Source organism: Callithrix jacchus, chromosome 1 (assembly GCF_049354715.1).
Source record: "Callithrix jacchus isolate 240 chromosome 1, calJac240_pri, whole genome shotgun sequence".
Classification (NCBI taxonomy): Eukaryota; Metazoa; Chordata; class Mammalia; order Primates; family Cebidae; genus Callithrix; species Callithrix jacchus.
In genome coordinates, this window is record NC_133502.1 from 143,590,280 (window position 1) to 143,605,105 (window position 14,826).

The window sequence follows — 14,826 nt, forward strand, 5'->3', positions numbered from 1 at the left end:
CAAACTTTGAGCCGGACACGGTGGCTCATGCTTCCTGTAATCCCAGCACTCTGGGAGGCCAAGGCGGGTGGATCACCTGAGGCCAGAAGTTTGAGGCCAGCCTGGCCAATATAGTGAGAACTTGTCTTTACTAAAAATGCAAAAGCTAGCTGTGCGTGGTGACGCATGCCAGTAATCCCAGCTACTTGGGAGACTGAAGCAGGAGAACCGCTTGAACCCGTGAGGCAGAGGTTCAGAGAGCTAAGATTGTGCCATGAGACTCCGTCTCAAAAAGAGAAAATTTATGAACAGTAACATTCATCACAGAATTGTTAATGATACAATTAGGAACTGGTCTATGACAAACTCCAGAGGTTCTCCAAAATGAATGAAAGACAAAATGCACTGAAAAAGGATTCTAGTTTAGAAATTTAAGTCCAAGTGTGTCAGACCAGGACTTATTAACACAGGCCTCCATTACAACTGTCTCAGCACTGACTGAGTAGCTAGATGATACATTAAAAGCTGATTGAGCCTGTGATCTTATACAAAGGCTGGAATGTAACTGAGAGCTCACCCAGAGTTTTGTCTAGGCTTTGCCTGGGCCTTGAAGCATGACAAGATAACGAAGGAATTCTTAACAGGACCCTTTTAGGATTAAGCAAATTTTATTGGGGGTCTGAAGAAACTCTCCAGGCCTCCACAAACAAGTTCATCGAGGTCTAAAGGAACTCCCCAAACCTTTGTGATTTAGCAGGATATAAGATAAGAGTAATCACCCTAGCACCTAGACCCATTTAGATTAAGTAAACTTACTGAGGCTCCAGAAGGTCTTGAGGACTCAGACCTTAGTTATAGCTTAAAAGAAGTTAATCACTTATGTTTTTAGACAAATGCACACTTATACATGGACATATAGCTTAGAAGGTATATAAGCTCGAAAAACTTTGTAATTTTGAGTTGGTTTGTTGATAATTTCCACGCCTTTTCCCTGTGGCCAGTTACAGAAATAAAAACTCTCTTCTTCTGGGCCACAAGAAATAGCAGCCTGACACTCAGTTTATTCCTGGAATACAGGGAGACGAGGGCAAGCACAAGTGTGCACGCACATGCAAACGCGCGCGCGTGCACACACACACACACACACACACTCCTGCCTACTATAAATGAATGCGGCTAGGAAAATGGAGGCAGGTAGGTGAGGAAGCGACTGACTAGCACCAGCACTGGGGTTCTCTGTTCTTATGAAATGTCTAGGATATAATTCTTACATAATCATTCCACCTTAAAGGTGAAGGGGAAAATAGACAGGTATGGATCACTCAGAGTCCTAAGACGTATGGCAGGTTGGCTTTCAGCCGTGTTAAAGAAGTCATCAAAGTCCCAGAGAGGCATTGTTAAACAATCAATCTAAAAAGAAAGGGTCAAAACCAACCTCTCTGATGAGAGTAGACAGACTGACTTGCGAGTGTTTCCTAGGAAGAACAGTAGCTTTCATTTTACAAATTACTTTAACATTACTACATTTAGGCCGGGCATAGTGGCTCACGCCTATCTATAATCCCAGCACTTTGGGAGGCTGAGGTGGGTGGATCACCTGAGGTTGGGGGTTCAAGACCAACCTGACCAACATGCAGAAACCCTGTCTCTACTAAAAATACAAAATTAGCTGGGCATAGTGGTGCATGATTGTAATCCCAGCTACTCAGGAGGCTGAGGCAGGAGAATTGCTTGAACCTGGAAAACGGAGGTTGTGGTGAGCTGAGATCATGCCATTGCACTCCAGCCTGGGCAACAAGAGTGAAACTCTGACTCAAAAAAAAAATTAATTAATATTAGTACATTTTTCATTCCCTTCATCTAAAGCACTCAATATTACCCAGAGAGCCCATTCTTATTTACACCTTGCCAGGGCACCTTACCACTTGCCAGAGGCAGAAACTGACAAGGTTTTTTTGTTTGTTTTGTTTTGTTTTGTTTTTGGGACTGAATTTCTCTTGTTGCCCAGGATAGAGTGCAGTGGCACAGTCTTGGCTCACTGCAACCTCTCCCTCTCAGGTTTGAGTGATTCTCTTGCCTTAGCCTCCCAAGTAGGTGGGATTACAGACATGTACCACCATGGCTGGTTATTTTTTGTATTTAGTAGAGATGGGGTTTCACCATGTTGGTCAGGCCGGTCTCTAACTCCTGACCTTGGCCTTCCCAAGTGCTGGGATTTGGCATGAGCCACTGTGCCTGGCTCAGAGTTTGTTTTCGAATTGTAGCAATGAAGCCTTGAATTTACTTCTCCCTACCAAGCCTCTGCAGCCAACTGGACCCCAACCTGAATGCTCACTGCTTTCTGGGCTTCATGCCTGTTCCTGGGAAGGATGGGTTTTACATGCTCTAGCCAACTCTCTGGGATTCAGCAGTAGTAAGTGACAGTTGCCTATGACCTTTGGAAAAGGTTTTTTTTTTTTCAGTTTGTTGTTAACTTTGTTAGTGATGTTTTGTTTTACAGAAATATCACATTTTAATTTTGTCATATATTATTAGTCTTTATAGTTGTTAGCTTTGCTGTCATGTCTAGAAAGATTCTAAAAATAATCACTCATGCTTTCTTTAAGAATTGATATGGTTTTGTATTTTCATTTAATCTGGGTAGAATTAATTTTGGTATGTTCTATGAATTATCAGTTAATCAATTTTTCTCAAATAATTAACCTGTTATCTTAGCATCATTAAACAGTATAATTTCTGCCGTGAGAAACTCTAGTATTGCTTCCTCTGAATTGGGAAAGACGATGTGTGTGGCAGGTTTGTAAGAGGTGTTCTATCATGTGTTAGTATTAGCAAGTCCCTGATCTTGGATTGATGACTTGGTGACCATAATTTCTGAGTATACTAGTTTGTATACATTTGCCTCCTGAGTCTCTTCTAGTCCTAAAAAAGTATTTACCTTAGAAAGTGGCTTTCACCAGTCTCCCTCAAAGTTTGTGAATTCTGCTTTGTGGAGGACCTGTTTTTAACCATAGCCTATGTCCTATCACCAAATATGCTTTTCTGCTGCTTCATTTTGTCAACTAATAATTGCTCTGCGATTATAAACTAATACTTGTTTCGGCAGTACAAAAATGGACTGCAGCGTACACTTGCTGTTCATTTAATACCACAGATTGCAAAGCTGTATAACATTTATGTTTGCTGCTGTTATATTCTTTGTGCTGTAGCCCTTCCCTGATATGTGGATAATTTAGAGGTAATGATAGTATTTAATATGCTTGATTTTGTTCTTTAAGGCAAGAAATTTGTTTTTTTTTCCTTTTTTTTTTTTTTTGAGATGCCTGTCACCTAGGCTGGAATGCAGTGGTGCCATCTCAGCTCACTGCAGCCTGCACCTCCCAGGTTCAAGCAATTCTACTGCCTCAGCCTCCAGAGTAGCTGGGATTATAGGCGCCTGCAACCACGCCTGGCTAATTTTTGTATTTTTAGTACAGACGGGGTTTCACCATGTTTTCCAGGCTGGTCTTGAACTCCTGATCTCAGGTGATCCGCCCGCCTTGGCCTCCCCAAGTACTGGGATTACAGGTGTGAGTCACTGTGCCCAGCCAAAAAATTGATTTTTTTAGTTATTAATGTTTACCAAGTATTATAGTTGGGTGAAGTCTTCAAGCTTAGAAGTAAACCTCCAACATGTTATTACCTTAGGAATTTGTGTCAAGGTTGACCGAACCTAAATCTCTTAAATGTTTTGTTTTTTTTTAGAGAGGAAAATACGATGTTCCCAAGTGGCTCTCTCGCAGTAGCATTCTGCTTCTTCAACAAATGCTGCAGGTAAACTTTATTTTTAAATAAAGAAGTCTATTGTAATTGTTTGATTCAACTTTTAAGATATCTGTGCTGCTACTACATTTACCATTAGCTTAAAAAAATCCCACTCACATCTACCTTGAAAATATCCTGTATTAGATCCTTTCTTAATTATCTTGTAAAACCAATTTATTTTAGACACTTACTATATGTCTTAGCTGATACGGCTTTCTTACTTTTTCTTGAGCATTGTCTGTTTTCTCTAGCCCTTGCTCCACTCTCTTTTATTCCCAAATCTTTTTTTGAGACAGTCTCACTCCTTTGAAGACCCAAGCTAGAATGCAGTGGGGTGATCTTGGCTCACTGCAACCTTTGCCTTCTGGATTCAAGTGATTCTACCTTCTGGGTTCAATGCTTCTGCCTTCCGAGTAGGTGGGATTATAGGAGTGAGCCGCCATGCTGGCTAATTTTTTTATTCAAACAATTGTCTTGCCTCTGCTGCATCCTAACTAGCTGGGATTATAGGTGTGAACCACCATGCCTGGCTAATTTTTGTATTTTCAGTAGAGATGGAATTTCGCCATGTTAGCCAGGCTGGTCTTGAACTCCTGATCTCAAGTTATGGGCCTGCCTCAGCCTCACAAGGTTCTGGGATTATAGGTGTGAGCCGCCATACCCAGCCCTAACTCTTTTTTTTTTTTTTTTTGAGACAAAGTCTCCCTCTGTCACCCAGGCTGGAGTGCAGTGGTGTGATCTTGGCTCACAGCAACCTCTGCTTCCCAGTTTCAAGTGATCCTACTGCCTCAGCCTCCTGAGTAGCTGGTACTACAGGCATGTGCCACCATGCCTGGATAGTTTTTGTATTTTTAGTAGAGACAGGGTTTCACCATGTTGGCCAGGCTGGTCTCAAACTCCTGTTTTTCCGCCTGCCTTGGCCTCCCAAAGTGCTGGGAGTACATGTGTGAGCCACTGGCCTCTTTTTTTTGAGACAGAGTTTTGCTCTATTGCCCGGGCTGAAGTCTAATGGTACGATATTGGCTCACTGCAGCCTTCGTCTCCTGGGTTCCTGAGTTCAAGTGATTCTTGTGCCTTGGCCGCCTGAGTAGCTGGGATTATAAGCGTGTGCCACCACGCCCAGCTGGTTTTTGTATTTTTAGTAGAGACGGTATTTCACCATGTTGCCCAGGCTGGTCTTGAACTCCTGACCTTAGGTGATCTACCAACTTGGCCTCCCAAAATACTGGGATTAAAGGTGTGAGCCACTGCACCCAGCCTGGCCTCTTAAAAAAAAAAATTTTTTTTTTTTTGATACGGAGTTTCGCTCTTGTTACCCAGACTGGAGTGCAATGGCGCAATCTCAGCTCACTGCAACCTCTGCCTCCTGGGTTCAGGCAATTCTCCTGCCTCAGCCTCCTGAGTAGCTGGGACTACAGGCACGTGCCACCATGCCCAGCTAATTTTTTATACTTTTAGTAGAGACGGGGTTTCACCTTGTTGACCAGGATGGTCTCGATCTCTTGACCTCTTGATCCACGCGCCTCGGCTTCCCAAAGTGCTGGGATTACAGGCTTGAGCCACCACGCCCGGCAAAATGTTTTTTTTTTTTTTGCCGACCACTACAATTCTTTATTGGAAAACACTGCCCCAGAGCATCCTGCAGTTTCTGTTTAAGAGATTGGCCTAAAAATCTATGCCCACAGGAATGATCTAAGTCCAACTCAATGGATGAACAGCTGTGCTTCCTTTCTTGGCTCCTTAAAGAAACTTCAGTTTTTTCTATATCATTCACTGTTTCAGCGTCTGAACAACTCTCACTCTTTTTTGACCAAGATAACTTCTTTCCACTCCACACATAACCGTCTTTTCTGTCAGCACTTCTGCTCCGACTAGTTTTGGGCCTTATATCTACATTTTTACTAATATTTTCATTATTTTCTGCCATTTTAACAAATTATCCATAAATTCTAATGTTATAAATACGGCTTTTTCTATTTTTCCAGCAGCAAGTTTCTTCTGGGCACTTTCTGGATGTATCACGTTGCCTAGGCTGGCATCAAACTCCTGGGCTTAAGCAATCTGCCCACTTCTTCCAAAGGGCAGGGATTTCAGGCGTGAGCCACTGCACCTGGCCTGCCATCATGTGCCCAAAAACTCCTTGAAAGCATTCTGATCATAGTCCGTGTATTTGAGTTGGATTCTGTAGAAACATTTAGGCTCCAGAAACGGAAGTCAATGGATAGCAGACAATAGATGAACTCCTCCTGGAGCGCAGCTTAACTGGGGTTGCCAGAGTAACTGCTGCCCTCTCCATCGCCATCACTCAGGGCGCTTCCTTAAGTAGGGAGGGGAGGCCCAACCACTCCGGCACCTCGTGTAGGTCTTACAAAGTGGATGCCTTTCTGCCACCCCCAATCCCGCTTCGGCGTTCTGGTCTCATCCCAGCCGTCACAGTCATCGCCTCAGCCAGGTCCCTAGGCGCCGCCACCACCCAAAAATTTTTTTTAATAGACAGGGTCTCTGTCACCCAGGCTGGAGTGCAGTGGTATGATCTTGGCTCACTATAGCTTCGAACCCCAGGCTCAAGTGATCCTTCTAGCTCAGCCTCCTAAGTAGCGGGTGCCTCTGGTGCACACCACCACACCTGACTAATTTCCTGTGTTTTTTCTTTAGTTTTTTTTGGTTGTTTTTAAATTATTTATCATTTTATTCCTTAATTTCAGAAAACTGTATTTTTTGTAAAGATGGGTTTTTGCTATGTTGCTCAGGCTGGTTTTGAACTCCTGAGCTCAAGCGATCTGCCTGCCTCAGCCTTCCAAAGTGCCGAGATTACAGGTATGAGCCACCACATCTCACCTATTCCCAACTCTTGCACATTAAATACATTAGTAGATAATGAATAAATGCTTGCATGAGTGGATATACTATTGAATGGGCCCTGTGATCTAGTGCAGTGGTTCTTAAATTTCAGCAGGTATCAAAATTACCCCATGGGCTTGTTAAAACACAGATTGCTTGGCTCCAGCCCCAGAGTGTATGATTCAGTAGATTTGGGGCAAGACCGAAATTTTGCATTTCTAACAAGCTGCCAGAAGATGCTGCTGCTGCTGGTCTTGGGATCACACTTTGAAATTTAGTGGAATGAGCCTCTGAGGGTGAAAGATAGGAGTGAAATCTAAGTAAGCACTCTACCAATTAATCAATGTATCACCTAATCTGATCTATAAAATGGGGGTTCTGAGCTTGGCCTCACTGCTATGTAGTGTTATGAGGACAAAATGAGATTGATAGGAAACACTTTGAAAATATGAGTATCTTACTAGTGCAATATTTTTTTCATTATATATTCAGAATATCTTCTGGTATCATCTATTAAGTCATCTCCGTCTTTTATTCAAAATTTACCTCAGGCTCACTCACCTTGATTAAGTAGGGCCAGACCACCAAATCTCCATATTGAGATTGAAAACACCTTACACTTTCTTCTAGACTCCAAAAAAACCCTTAATCTTTGTTGATTAATTTTTCTCTCCTTACATTCGAAAATTACAAATGGAAAGGTGTGCTTTTCAACTTGTTCTGTGTGATTGTAAGCTCATGGGAGGTAGAGATTGCATATTCAGTATGAATGCCCTGCATTGTGGCTGCTTGAATGTTAAATTGGTGAATATTTCCCATGAATAGGTTTTCCAGTAAAAGACTATTACATCATACAATAGATTGACTGAACTTCATGAATAATGTCCATACCAATGAAGTTCATGTTTGTTAAACATTTATCTTCCAAGCCTGTGTTGGTTGCTATAGTTTTCTTGCCTCTATTGGCTTCTTTAAAGAATTTATTCAAAGGCCATTTTAGGGTCTTTGACAGCATTTTTGTGATGATAAAGTTTACATCTGTTCTAATGCATTTTGAGTTCTTAGGAGGAAAGGTGTTCTATGTTCTCTATTTGAAATGTTAATCTTCAGCTACTTTTTAATGGCCACTAGGTGGACCCAAAGAAACGGATTTCTATGAAAAATCTATTGAACCATCCCTGGATCATGCAAGATCACAACTATCCTGTTGAGTGGCAAAGCAAGAATCCTGTAAGTAAAATGAAATCCAGTAAAAAAATTTTTTTTTAAACTTGTGTGGTCTTTGGGTAAATTCAGAACCTACAATGATGTGGTCTAAATATACAAGAAAATATATTTTGTAGACTTATTAATCAGATTGGTGTTTGGGAGATTTGTAACCTAATGGACAGTGGTTCCTCAACCCCATCTGCAAATAGAGAATTACCTGGGACCTTAAAAAGAAATGCCTGCTCCCCACCCCAGAACACTTAATGGGAGTTTTTAAAAGCTCCCAGGTGTTTCCCTTGTGTAGTCAGTCACGGGGCTCTGGGAATCTTGGGCAAGTTACTTAACTTTGCAGAACCTATTTATTCATCTGTAAAAAGTAGGTTAAACCAGTTCTACTTCCCGGAGAAGTTATGAGGGTACAGTTGTTCTCAAACTTTTTAGTTTGAGGACCCCTTTATACTCTTTTGTTTTTGTTTTGAGACGGTGTTTCGCTCTTGTTACTCAGGCTGGAATGCAATGGCGTGATCTCAGCTCACCACAACCTCCGCCTCCTGGGTTCAGGCAGTTCTGCCTCAGCCTCCTGAGTAGCTGGGATTATAGGCATGTGCCACCAGGCCCAGCTAATTTTTTGTATTTTTAGTAGAGATGGGGTTTCACCATGTTGACCAGGATGGTCTCGATCTCTTGACCTCATGATCTACCCACCTCGGCCTCCCAAAGTGCTGGGATTATAGGCTTGAGTATAGGCGCCCGGCCTATACTCTTAATATTTATTTATTTATTAAAAAAATGACATAATAAACTTATTACATATCAACACATATTTTTTATGAAGAATAACCATTTACAAAATAAATTTAGAGAAAAGAATGGGGTTGTTTTACATCTTTGCAAATTTCTTTAGTCTGGCTTAATAGAAGACACCTGTATAGTCACCTGCTTCTGTGTTTGGTCTGTTTTGATATGTTGTTTTGATTGAAGCCTAGGAATAAAATGCAGATATGTAGTAGGAAAAAGGAGAAGAATTTTAATAGCCTTTTTAGACAATTTCTGATATTCCATTAAAACTTGACAAATGGTAGTTTCTTAAAGGGTAATTGCGTGTGGAATCTGAAGTCAATGAAATTTTGCACTTTATTCCGCAAAATCCATTGGTCTGTCCAATGGATCTATCCCCCACATAACATGATGCATTGGTTATTCGGAAAACACTGGTTCACTGAGTTATGCAAATCTTTCAGATGTTAACACATTTCATTATTCAATGTTAAATCACATTCCTTAGAATCACACTGATCTCAGTAGAAAAGTCCTTAACTATTTGGAAAGCACTCAAGATCATGGCGGCAGATAAACGTTTTCTAAAATTCTACTTTTTGCTCGAAAGCTCAAATTCTATGATTAATAACAAATTTATCCGTTATTTTCCTTGAACTGACAAGTTCTCTTGATTCATTTTTGAGGAAATGTCTGCTAAACATTTAAGTCTCAATAACTATAGTTTGTCAGTGTTCTTTCCAGTCAAAATGGTGTTCTTTGAAAACAATGGCTAATTAGGCCAGGCTTGTTAGTTCACACCTGTAATCCCAGTACTTTGGGAGGCTGAGGCAGGCAGATCACTTGAGGTCAGGAGTCAGACCAGCCTGGCCAACATAGTCTCTACTAAAACCCTGTCTCTACTAAAAATACAAAAAATTAGCTGGCATGATGGTGCATGCCTGTAATTTCAGGTACTCGGAAGGCTGAGGCAGGAGATTTGCTTGAACCCAGGAGGGCAGAGGTTGCATGCAGTGAGCGAAGATTGCACTACTGCACTCCAGCCTTGGGTGACAGAGCAAGACTCTGTCTTGAAACAAAAGGAAAAAAAATGGCTAATTGAGCTCATAATTCAGTCACATAGGTGCTTTTCCTTGAGATAGCTATCATACTTTGGTATGTAGAAGTGCATAACGCTACTTCCTGTTTAGTCACACAGAATATTAAAAACATGTTTTCAAAGTAAAAATATAATAAAATTAATGTCTTTTACTGGTTTATCAGGGAAATTTTTTTCCCCCCAAGATGGAGTTTTACTCTTCTTGCCCAGTCTGCCATGCAATGGTGGGATCCCGGCTCACTGCAACCTCTACCTCCCGGGTTCAACTGATGATCCTGCCTTAGCCTCCCAAGTAGCTGGGATTACAGGCACCTGCTACTACGCCTGGCTAATTTTCATATTTTTAGTAGAGATGGGGTTTCGCCATGTTGGCCAGGCTGGTCTGGAACTCCTGACCTCAGGTGATCTGCCCACTTCGGCCTCCCAAAGGCCGAGATTATAGGCATGAGCCACCGTGCTTGGCTGTATCAAGGAAATTCTTAATTGAAGCTGACTTTTTTTTGAACTCTGGGTGTACGACAAATAACACAATATTTTAGTATAGTTTGATGCTGCTGTATTTGATTTGTACTAAGGTGCCAGCAATTTTATTTATTTATTTATTTATTTTAATTTTTAATTTTTTTGAGAGGGAATCTCACTATTATTACCCAGGCTGAAGTGCAGTGGTGTGATCTCGGCTTACTGTAACCTCCGTCTCTTGGTTTTAAGCAATTCTTCTGCCTCAGCCTCCCGAGTAGCTGGGATTACTGGCACATACCACAATGTCTGGCTAACTTTTGTATTTTTAATAGAGGTGGGATTTCACCATGTTGGCCACGCTGGTCTCGAACTCCTGACCTCAGGTGATCCGCCTGCCTCAGCCTTCCATAATGCTGGGAGCGACCATACCGGGCTGCCAGCAATTTTTATTTATCACTACTTTTGTACCATCCATACAAATGTCAACACTTTGAAAAATGAAAAATAAGCCGGGTGTCGTGGCTCACGCCTATAATCCCAGCACTTTGGGAGGCTGAGGTGGGCGAATCACAAGGTCAAGGGATTAAGACCATCCTGGCCAACATGGTGAAACCCCATCTCTACTAAAAATACAAATATTAGCTGGGCATGGTGGCACGCACCTGTAGTCCCAGCTACTCAGGAGGCGGTGAGCTGAGGTTGCAGTGAGCTGAGATCATGCCACTGCACTCGAGCCTGGAATCTGGCGACAGAGTGAGAGTCTGTCTCAAAAAAAAAAAATAATAATGTTATTATAAAAGTAGTTTGGCCTTGGAGACCCTCAGGTATCTGCAGACTGTACTTACAAAACTGGTCTAATATGTAAACATAAACAGCTCTAAGTGTTATTTAAGTTTAAGCAATTCTAAAAATATTATTTCTACATTGTTTTTTAAAAATGCTTTATTTTTTTTTTTTGAGAGAGAGTCTTGCTCTGTTGCCTAGGCTGGAATGCAGTGGCGTAATCTCGGCTTGCTGTAACCTCTGCCTCTTGGATTCAAGAGATTCTCCTGCGTTAGCCTCCTGAGTAGCTGGGACTACAGGCGCCTGGCTAATTTTTGTATTTTTTAGTAGAGATGGTGTTTCCTCATGTTGGCCAGGCTGGTCTTGAACTCCTGACTTCATGATCTGCTTGCTTTAGCCTCCCAAAGTGCTGGGATTATAGGCATGAGCCACTGAGCCTGGCCCTAAAGATAAGTATTTTAATAGGCTTTCCAGATCTGGAAAGCCTATTAAAATACTTATCTTTAGGGCCAGGACCAAAACTTTGCAATGGACTAGGACATGTGCATGAATCAACAGAATAGCTTAGAAGTGTGTCTCAGATATGCTATGGTGTAGTATTGGTGCTTCTGTGGGGTATTTGCTTTCTGGAATAATCATACCAGTGTAAATACTCTTCACAGTGGCCAGCTCATCTTGGAAAGATAGACTATAATTGCTTCAAGCCCCTTCTTACTATTCTGCCCACTATTAATGGGCCATGTGGCCTGAACTGAAATCAATCCTGATTCTTCTATGATTGTCAACTCCTAAAACTTATCCAAATTCCCCTGGCCCTATGTGACATCTTTAATATCTATTCAGAAAATACAACATAATTCTAAAAGCAACCACACCAAGATCCTAAGAATAGCAGAATGTGCAAGTGTCTGAGCCATGCAGCAGCAGAAGCTGTGATGTGCCCCTCTTGAGGTAGAGAGATGGGTGGTGCAAATGCCTGTGTTCCGCCATTGGGGGTCATCATTTCTCCATGTGTGGAGGGCTTTCCACATCTTCTCAGCCATGCTTCTAATAGGATAGGATACATTACTGTTTGTGTTAGAAGAGATGCCAAAATGAAGAAAGTCTCTGTTTTCTACAACCCCAAGAGTCTTTTTTGAGACACAGTATAAAGTAAAATATACATAGTTTTGAGTGTTCCAAAAGAGTATACAGTTTCCCTTCCATCTTAATATAATAATTGCTACTATTTATTGAGTACATAGAGTAAAATAGTGTACTATTATAGAAAGGGCTCTCTGTATATTATACTGTGGTATAATATAGGCAGGACTTTTAGGATAGTACTTTTAAGAGTCAGGCACTATCCTATGGGCTTAATCTGTACACCAACCCTCTGAAGTAGGTACTATTATTGCCCCCTTTTGCAGATGAGGCAGTTGAGACACAGAATCATTAAGCAACTTGCTCAAGGTCAAAGAATAAGTAATTGTAGAACCAGGATTTGAACCCACACCAAAGGGTTCTGGAATGGATCTGATAGGCTAGCTGATTCAAGCTCAGGGCCTACGTCCTTCGTGGCAAGCATTGCTTATCTGGTCTCTGTTGAGCAGAGTGATGGAGAGATGGTATTGTGTTATGGTAGAAAAACGTGGGGCTAGGAATGAAAAATGCCAATCTTAGGCAAATCACAGTAACTTTTCTGAGTCTTCATTTTATTACCTCTAATATGGGTATTCTAATATCAATCTGTGCATGTTTGGGTCACATTTTGCCATTTATAGAGTACCTTTACATGGTGTATCATTAATCTCTTTTGCCTGCCTTGCAAAAGCTGTTACAGGATCAAATGAATTACATACAGGAGAGGTATAATGGATTGTTGTTGCTTTTTGAAGGATTTGCTTTTCTCTTTCAGTATTGTGTTTCGTCAAGAGTGAATTATTAAAAAAATTCAGATTTACTTGAATATTTAAGGTATAGACGCTGTTCTATAACTCTATGCATGATCTCCTCCTACCATTTTCATACATAGTTCTTGTACCCAAGTATTGTATCAAATAGAAGTTATAGTCAGTTCCATTTTCTGCCCTAGTGAACAGGAAATGTAGTAGGCACGGATAATCCAAAATAATTGGCTAGCTTTTGGTATGCATTTTTTGATGCATTTTTGTACTTAATTTAACTTGAAGATGTGTTGCTGAGAATTCAGAGCACTTTAAGTATTGATCCTCTTTGGAAAACACAGCTTGAGATGAATCATGTTTTTCAGACCTTTGGTATCTTTTCTACCCCACTCATTTTATTGTTTCTAGCTCAGGAGTCCAGCAGAGATGGTGGCACCCCCTTTTTCCACCTCCTCCCTTTCTCATACATATGCCTATGGTAAAGGTACAGGAAGGAGGCTGTGGGAGAAAGGGGTTCTTTGAGTTAAAAAAAAATCTTTTGTAAACTTAAGATGATGGAGGGAACCTCAAAAATTTCTTTTCTTGTTTTAGTAGTGATGACATCAACAAGACAGGTATTAAAATGTCTAGGCTTCTGAGGTTGAGATCATCTTGAGGGGGAATCTGTAGTTCCAGGAGCAGCCACAGTCAAAGCTGCATAATGAAAACTTACTCTTAGCACTTTGGACTTTTTTTTTTTTTTTAAAGATGGGGTTTCACCATATTCATCAGGCTGGTCTTGAACTCCTGACCTCAGGTGATCCGCCCACCTCAGCCTCCCAAAGTGCTGGGATTACAGGCGTGAGCCACTGCACCCAGCTAGCACTTTGGACTTTCACAATACCATTAGTATAAACCTTTGTGGTCTCTGCTTTTTAACCCATGAGGTTGTGCTTGTACCAGTCAATAATGCAAGGCTTTCTTAGTCTGAGCTGCTATGACAAAATACCATAAATTGGGTGGCTTAGAGAGAACAGAAATATATTTCTCACAGTTCTGGAGGTTGGGAAGTTCAAGATCAAGGTATCATAGAGCCCAGAGTTCTGGAGAGTAAAAACAAATTAAAAAAAAAGGTTAAGGTACCAGCAGATTTAGTGTTTGATGAGGACCCACTTTCTGGTTCACAGAAGGATTCTTTCTTGCTGTGTCCTCACATGGTGGAACAGGACAGAGGGGAAAGGCCTATGGGGCCTTTTTTTTTTTTTTTTTTTTTTTTTTAAAGAGATAGGGTCCCACTCTATGACCCAGGCTGGAGTGCAGTGGCTTGATCATACCTCACTATATAACCTTGAACTCTTGGGCTCAAGTGATCCTCCCACCTCAGCCTCCTGAGTAGCTGGGACTACACATGTGAGGCATTGCACCTGGCTAATTTTTGAATGTTTTTTTTGTAGTGATGGGGTCTTGCTGTGTTGCCCAGGCCAATCTCCAACTCCTGGCTTCAAGTGATCCTCCCACCTCAGCCTCCCAAAGCCCTGTGGATTATGGGCATGAGCCATTGTACTTTGGCCTGGGGCCTCTTATATCAGGGTACTAACCCTATTTATGAGGGCGGAGCCCACTCATGACCTACTCTTCTCCCAAAGGCACAACTCCCTAATACTATTACAGTAGTAATTAGGTTTCAACATATGAATTGAGGGGAAAAATTTGTTTTTACTGTTTATTTTCATGATGGCAGCCTGACTTTCTCTTGAGCTCATTGATAAAAGTATGACGTTCAAAACAAGGGAAGCTCATGGTACTGCTCTGCCTTATGCTGGGCAGACCTCTCTTTCATATTATGTTTGGTTCTGAATACCTCACTTCCCTGTGTAGTATCAACCTGGAGTGTGATCTATAGAAAGGGCCAGAATCGTAAAGGGAGTTAATCATTAAAGTGAAGGTTGACAGATCTAGAAAACAGAAGACTTGGAGAGGAAGGGTTGCCCATAATAGGAATACTCA

At 41.4% G+C, this 14,826-nt stretch overlaps 1 protein-coding gene across 13 annotated transcripts in view; it reads left to right on the forward strand.

Moving 5' to 3' along the window:
• The window catches only part of MELK (maternal embryonic leucine zipper kinase), a 98,760-nt gene that overhangs the window by 39,126 nt on the left and 44,808 nt on the right, over positions 1-14,826 (forward strand). For all 13 annotated transcript variants that reach the window (XM_035252142.3, XM_002743081.6, XM_002743084.7 and 10 more), the window contains 2 exons: positions 3,724-3,792; positions 7,756-7,854. In XM_035252142.3, the coding sequence (XP_035108033.3) occupies positions 3,724-3,792; positions 7,756-7,854 (168 nt within the window). The remainder of the gene's footprint in view (positions 1-3,723; positions 3,793-7,755; positions 7,855-14,826) is intronic.